This window comes from Odocoileus virginianus, chromosome 16, assembly GCF_023699985.2.
Source record: "Odocoileus virginianus isolate 20LAN1187 ecotype Illinois chromosome 16, Ovbor_1.2, whole genome shotgun sequence".
In the NCBI taxonomy this organism is placed as follows: Eukaryota; Metazoa; Chordata; class Mammalia; order Artiodactyla; family Cervidae; genus Odocoileus; species Odocoileus virginianus.
The window spans coordinates 17,648,625-17,656,086 of NC_069689.1; the positions used below are offsets into that span (position 1 = coordinate 17,648,625).

Sequence of the window (7,462 nt, forward strand, 5' to 3'; positions counted from 1 at the left end):
GTGCTAAGTCACTTCAGTTGTAAATGACTCTTTGTAACCCTATGGACTGTAGCCTGTCAGGCTTCTCTGTCCATGGGATTTCCCAGCAAGAATACTGGAGTGGGTTGCCATTTCCTCCTCCGGGGGAAATCTTCCCAACCCAGGGTTTGAACCGCATCTCTTATATCTCCTGCATTGCCAGGCGAGTTCTTTGCCACTATCGCCACAAGCTGGGAAATCAGGCCCCCCTGACAAACTAGGTTTCCTTTCTAACTATTGGGGGAAAAAAGCCAAGGCATTGGACTTTGACTTCGGAAGGAAGCAGTGACATCCTGAGACCCTAGCTTTCTGAGCCTGAGGCTGGCCACTTAGGAAACAGCCATGGGTAGGGTGCCTGCAAATGAAGCTCCAGAGAGGAAGCTCCCTTCCATTCCATTCCTGACTTTGCATAGGCACTGTGCCCAACATCCACCCTACCTGAGACCTTTGAGTTTAATCAAATGAACATCCCATATAGAGAAGGATAAATGCAGACCCAGAGTGGAGGTGACTCCCCTGGGGTCACACACAGCCCTAAGCCAGGCAGGGGGAGCCTCCGGTCTTCACATTTAGACTCAGTCCAGCTCTGGGCACCCCAACACCATGTCACTCTAAGAGTGGTAAGCCTCCCCCCCACCTGACTTCAGGCCAGCAAGAAGGAAGGGACCCAGAGGCGTGGCAAAACTCGGTTTTTTTTTCACAACTCGTTTTTATTTCTCATTTTCTTCTGGGGGTACAGTGTTTGGCACTTGTCACCCCAGGACTGGGTCCCTCACTGCATCAGGCTGGCAGCCAGGGCCCCACCTGGCCCTCTTCTCTGCCGAGGGAGAGACAGGAAACTGTTACAGGCCCACCAGTTTGGACACGAGGGTGGACCCAGCGAAGCCCAGCAGGAGTTTGGATGACATGCAGAGTCCACTTGCTCCTGGGGGAGAAGCAGAGGGTGAGTAGAGTGGGGTGGGCAGGCTGGAGGGGCGTCAGGCCCAGAGGTCCGACCCAGAACCCTCTTCTGCTTCCCCAGCCCCCAGGGATCTCTGTTTGCGGGAGTGCTGCTGCAGGCAGGTACGCAAAGGCATGAACTCCGGTGATGAAATCAAGAGCCGGGAGCTGCCTCCCTCTCCAGGGAAGAAAGCTGAGCCCCAGGTGGGACAGAGATGCCCCAGCTAACCCAGAAAATCTGCTTTGGGCAGAGTCAGCCTGATCCCAGCACAGCTACAGGCCAGAGCATCTTCCCTCCTTCCTATATCTGCTTCAGAGAAACCCAGAGAGAGAGAGGGACCACGGAGGCAATACCAAGGGACAGGCAGACTGGGGCTCACTGGGGCTGAGGTCAGGGCCAGAGGCGCTGAGGCTGCTGCCCTTCCCCCTCAGCCCTACGAGCAAGCCCTGCCCGGGACACTTACCCACAGACTGGAGGGTGGCCACCAGGCTGCCAGCGGCCACTCCGCCCCCGTTGGCAATGGCAGATATTGACATCATCTTGGCCGCTAGGGAGGAGGCGGTGATTCCTGCACTGGTGAAGCCCACCGCGCCCAGCACCGCGGGCACAGCCGCCACGGCGGAAGCTGTACCGGGAGAGGACCTGGGGTGAGGGGGATGGATATCCCCCTCCAAACACACTCATGACATCAAGCTTGGGGGCTTTGGGAGGTCTGGAGAAGGTTAAGTCTGGGCTTGGGAGAGACTCCAGCATGGCCAGCAGTCAGGAGTCCAGGGAAGCCCCAGCTGATGGGGAAAGCGGAGGGAAGGGCTGTGGGGTCACCGGGGACACGGTGCTGGCTCTCAGCAGGACCTTCCTTGGGAAAGGCCTCAGTTTCTGCCTTAGTAAGATGCTGGAACTGGGGAGGGGGAGGGGGATATTTGCAAGCTTCCTGTCTCTGCTGCGGAAATGTTTAAGCAAATTTTACCGAGGGCCCAGCATAAAGCAAGGAACACATGCTGAGCCCCGCTTGAATCCCAGCTCTGGGCCTCCACAGCATCACTGCAGAGCCCTTGGCAGCCAGAGCCACTGGGCTTCTCCTCAGTGCATCTCGTGCGTCCAAACCGTGCACACGTGTCACCCTACATAATCCTCACGGTAATCCTGAAAGAGCAGTCTTGGCCTGTTTTTCACGAGGAAAGCTGAGCTCAGAGGATTTCAAAGCCACATCCAAGGTCACATGGTGAAGGGTCTGCAAGAAACCTGGGCCCCTGTTGGGGCTGCCTCCACAAGAGTTTCCGAGGAAACTTCATTTCTCATTCCATCGCCTCCTCCCCCACCATGGACAGGAGGCCTGGGGCAGGCTGGGGAGGTACAAGGCCAGTTGCTTCCCAAGTCCCAGGGCTTGGGGACAGACAAGGGCGAGCTTGGCCCAGCAGAGACTCACCTCCGCCCACCACAGCTACAGCAGCCTTGGCTGGAAATCAAAAGAACATTCTGTGAGTGGACCTACACTGGCCACCACCCCTCCACTCCCTGAGCCCACAGTCAACCTATAGGGAGGGGGCTGCCCCAGCCTGGGAGACACAGGAAGGAAGGAGCCTGCCTGCTTCACCCAGAGAAGTGGGATTTCCTAAGAAGGGGCTCTCTGGGCCCTGATGTTAGTTCATCTGAAAAAGGGTCAGTATTTTATGAGTATGTAATGAAAATGTTAGTCACTCAATTGTGTCCGACTCTTTGCAACCCCATGGACTATAGCCTGCCAGGCTCCTCTGACCATGAAAATCTCCAGGCAAGAATACTGGACTTGGTAGCCATTCCCTTCTCCAGGGAATTTTCTGACCCAGGGATTGAACCCAGTTCTCCTGCATTGCAAGCAGATTCTTTACCAACAGAACCACCAGGGAAGTCCGTGAGTGTGAAAGTCAGAGGTATCATATGACCTTCTCCTATCTATCATCCAGAGAAAGTTCTTCAGACAGCAGTAGATCCTCACATAGAGAGACATGTTTAATTTTGCAGGACTTCACTGAAATCTGGGCAAACATTGTTGAATGCTTGAGTGCTACTTGAGAACAGTGCTGGAACGCCTTGAATGCTCCTGATTCTTCAAGACCACACCTGTTGCTTCCTCCTCTGGAAGGCTGCCCCAGTCTCTCCCAATCGGAACCATCCTTGCTTCCCTGTGGCTGGAGCCATTCACAGCACAGGACCATGGTTCCCTGAAACTGAGAGTTCCTGGAACTCCCTGGCAGAGGTCTTAGTCTGTGGCAGCCACAGAAGCCAAGACTGCAATCTTTGGGGCCAGTGGGGAGCAGGAGTTCTAAAAACAGCAAGGTGTGCGGGAGTGGGCTCAGCCAGCCTCCCAAGATGAGAGTTTAGGGGTGGCAGTTAAGGAAGTAAAGAGGGTATGAAAATCAAACCCTAAGTGACCAGGAGGGCTTCCCTGGTGACTCAGTGGTAAGGAATCTGCCTGCCAATGCAGGAGATGTGGGTTTGATCCCTGGGTTGGGAAGATGCCTTGGAGAAGGAAAGGGCAACCCACTTCCATATTCTTGCCTGGAAAATCCCATGGCGCCCCCACACCCGGCCCCCCACCAGCCCCTACCAGGAACACTCACCCAGGGAAGGAAGTCCTGCCAAGATGCTGCTGGAGGCCACCCCACCCACTTTGGCCAGGCTCCCTGCAGACAGCATCTTAGAAGCCAGCTTAGAGGCTAAGAGGGCAGCCTTGGTGAATTCCATGGCACCAAAACTGACCAGCACCAAACCTGCCGAAAGAGTGGAGCCTGGATGGGGGATAGGGACACCAGAAGTGGGGACAGACCCACCGCCCTGAAAAATCTCAAGGGGCTCCAGTGGGTAGGGAGGCTGCTCTGAGCTTGTGGAGAACGAGGGCTTGGGAAGGGCCCAAAGATACGGTGTTGGGGTGACAGAGTGAGGGGAAGGCAGGTGGGGAAGGGGGAAGGAGATTTTACTTCCTGAGATGGTCTGCTTCCCTCTTCCCAAAACTCACGTTTCTAGAACGCCCTTAAACCTCCATGGAGCCATTTAAAAGGTGCCAGAATTAGGAAATCAGAACCAATCATGTTTTTAAGGCATGTGCCATGGGTCAGTTTGGTCGGGTTCTTGTTCTCATGCCCTCTCCTCACTAACTCAACGAGAAGAATGAGATTATCATCCCCATTTTATGATCAAAAAACCCTGGCACAGGGATGGTAAGTGACTCATCCAAGGTCACAGAGCTTTCCTTGGCAAAGTGCACGGCAACTGATATAGCTCTGCTGCTGCTAAGCCGCTGCAGTCGTGTCCGACTCTGTGCGACCCCATAGATGGCAGCCCAGCAGGCTCCCCCGTCCCTGGGATTCTCCAGGCAAGAACACTGGAGTGGGTTGCCATTTCCTTCTCCAATGCGTGAAAGGGAGGTCGCTCAGCCATGTCCGACTCTTAGCGACCCCATGGACTGCAGCCTACCAGGCTCCTCCGTCCATGGGATTTTCCAGGCAAGATACTGGAGTGGGTGCCATTGCCTTCTCCAGATACAGGTCTAGGGCCTTCCAAAGCATGGGCTTGGAGTGGCTCTGATTTGCTTCCTCCTATTGTTTGTCTCTTCACCTGCCCATCTCGCCCCCACCCGGCCTCAAGACTTGAGGGTCACTCGGGCACGGATGAGGCTCACTGCTCCCAGAGTCTGAGAGCCCAGGGATGGGTGGAGGTTTAAGTCCCTTCCCTCTGGAGACCCAGCTTCTCTGACTGCAGCTGCCCAGATGAGAAACATGAGACAGCTCTCCCAGTGGATCCACAGGGTTCCCCCCTACAGTCACCGAGCCCAGCAGCTCCCCGAGGGTGGGGGCCACAGGAGGGAGCAGCCCCTGCCCACCCCGCCCTGTCTTACTCGGCGGAGCAGACTTTCTGAAGACGTGGACCCGCCCTGGTTATCCCGAGCGTGGCTGTGTTCAGGGAAGGTCTGAAGCAGGCTGTTTACAGCAGCTTGGCAGAGGGAGAACAGCTCCCCGGACAGCAGCCAATGAGATAGCTTTCGTTTTCTCGGGATAACGAAACTCACACTCAGTTTTCTCCTCTCTGGCTAAGCCCATAGAACCCTTTAGCTGCTTCCCAGACACCCCTCCCCCATGTCCTCTGCTTTAGCTCTTCTCCGAAGTTCCAAGTTCACTGGGAGATAATAGTAGCTGATGCTAATTTCCTGAATTTTTCAAATGCTAAAACCACCACCAAATGGAAGAAATTAACCACTGGATGATCCTGAGCTCATAGCCCCTAGACTTACTGGTGCCTAAGGGTTGATCCCCGTCAGTGAATCAGAGAATTGTGCAGGAGCTGATCATACACCCTGGCCACCCCTCCCTCACCTGGCCTTTAAAAATACTTGACTGAACCATTCAGGGAGTTTAAGTTTCGGGGGGCACAAGCCACTCACTCTCCTTGCGCTGCCCTGCCATATACCTTTCTCTGCTTCAAACTCCAAAGTTTGGGTTTGTTTGGCCTCTCTCTGCCTGGGGCACCTGGACTTGCTTTTCAGAACACCTTCCCCAGAGGACCAACTGTTATTACAGAGATCAACTTTCTAACCACTTCCTGCTCTCAAGGTCTTACCAAGTGCCATTTAATTTCTCTGCTGTCTTTACTGCAAATAGGTAAAAGAGTTGTAGACGATTGCTCTCCTCTTTTTGCCTTACTCTTAAAATTTAAATATATACTATGTAATATTATAGAACATGAAATATTTTCAGGCATCCAAAAAGCTATAGATAATAAAAACAAACACTTCTTCACCCACCCCTGAGCTCAGGACTTCCAATGTTACAGATACCATTTACGTGACCTGAGAATCCCTTCTCATGTTCCTCCTTTCTCTGCCTTCTCACAGATAGTCACCCTTGAGAATTGAGGGTTGATTAGTCCCAGGCAAGGGACTTCCCAGGTGGCACCAGTGGTAAAGAATTCGACTGCCAGTGCAAGAGATGCAAGACACACAGGTTTCATTGCTGGGTTGGGAAGATCCCCTGGAGGAGGAAATGGCAACCTGCTCTAGCCTGGAAGATTCCATGGACAGAGGAGCCTGGGGGGCTACAGTCCATGGGGTCAAAGAGTCGGACACTGAGCACACACGCACGGATTCCCAGGCATGGATTTCTATTTTTAAAACATAAATATTAAATGCGTACTTTTCTTGGAATTGATTGAGCGTTCATTGCTGTTTCAACTGGGGTTCAAAGACAGGGAACGTGTCAACCACGTGCCAAGAAACTTGACCTTGTAACCTCTGCTGGAACACTGTGCTAAGAAAGCAGAAAACTAGTTTTCAAAGAAGTAGAATAATCAGTTAGGGAGTTGAGATTGGAGAGGAAAGGGAGGAGAAAGAGAGAACTAGAGAGGCTTGGTGGCCAGCGCTTTCCTCCAAGTCCCAAGGATGACAGGAGAGCAAGCGGTTCCCCGGCTGGACCTCAGGGGGACTCTCCCTTGGAAAGCTTGAGGAGAATCCCTTGGAATTTGAGGGAAGCAACGACACGTGTCTCTCTTGGGTCTACAAAGGCTAAAGGCAGGAAACTGGTGCGCAGGCCTTCCTGAGAAAGGAAGGGGACCATTCTGAGGGTGGGCGGGGGGAGCTGCCCCCTTAGAGCTCCTTACAATTTCCGGTGGACCAAATGTGGAAGCAGGCAGGCCGAGCTGGAAGAGAACTGTCATCAGCACGGCCCGGAGGTGGCGGGGAGCCCAGGGTGGGTGCGCTGCAGGAGGAAAGTGGTGGAGAGCAGAGGCGGAGCTGTCCAGCCCGGGGAAGCTCCCGCTTGTCAAGGACCCTGCGGGTAAGCGAACCCAGCTGACCCAGGGTCCAAGAGCCGACAAAGAGCTGGGAGTTTGGATGTCTCCCACCAGAGGGCGCCAAAGACAGACCGACACAGCATCAGCAGCGTGCTCCTATAAAGGGACGCTTATTCTGGGCCCAGCACTGTGACCTCAGGTATTAAGCATTTTAATCCTCCCAACCACCCCATGAAGAGACACAGCTGCTGCTGCTGCTGCTAAGTCGCTTCAGTCGTGTCCGCCTCTGTGCGACCCCACAGGAGGCAGCCCACCAGGCTCCGCCGTCCCTGGGATTCTCCAGGCAAGAACACTGGAGTGGGTTGCCATTTCCTTCTCCAATGCATGAAAGTGAAAAGTGAAAGTGAAGTCGCTCAGTCCTGTCCGACTCTCAGCGACCCCACGGACCGCAGCCCACCAGGCTCCGCCGTCCCTGGGATTGTCCAGGCAAGAGCACTGGAGTGGGGTGCCATTGCCTTCTCCATGAAGAGATACTACTGTCCGCATTTCACAGATGAGCTGATGAGTCTTTACTAGACTTTGCATGGGGCCCTCTCATTTTGTTCTTTACCTGAGTTCTCTGGACCCTTTTGCTTTCCCTGCCTCCTGCCCCTGCTGCATCCATTTCTTTCCAGGTCTCCACACCTAGGTGAGCACCTGCTTGGCTGAGTCTTCTGAAGACGCCTCGTGCCCCATCACCTCTCC

At 54.2% G+C, this 7,462-nt stretch overlaps 1 protein-coding gene across 1 annotated transcript; it reads right to left on the reverse strand.

Moving 5' to 3' along the window:
* Positions 1-703: 703 nt before the first annotated feature.
* Positions 704-4,940, reverse strand: LOC110122862 (interferon alpha-inducible protein 27-like protein 2A). Its single transcript, XM_020870434.2, has 5 exons — positions 4,833-4,940; positions 3,559-3,708; positions 2,385-2,414; positions 1,422-1,583; positions 704-943 (listed from the first exon to the last, which is right to left on the reverse strand). Exons 2-5 carry the CDS (start codon positions 3,680-3,682, stop codon positions 861-863), a joined length of 399 nt encoding a protein of 132 aa, XP_020726093.2. The 5' UTR covers positions 3,683-3,708; positions 4,833-4,940; the 3' UTR covers positions 704-860.
* Between the last annotated feature and the right edge of the window lie 2,522 nt (positions 4,941-7,462).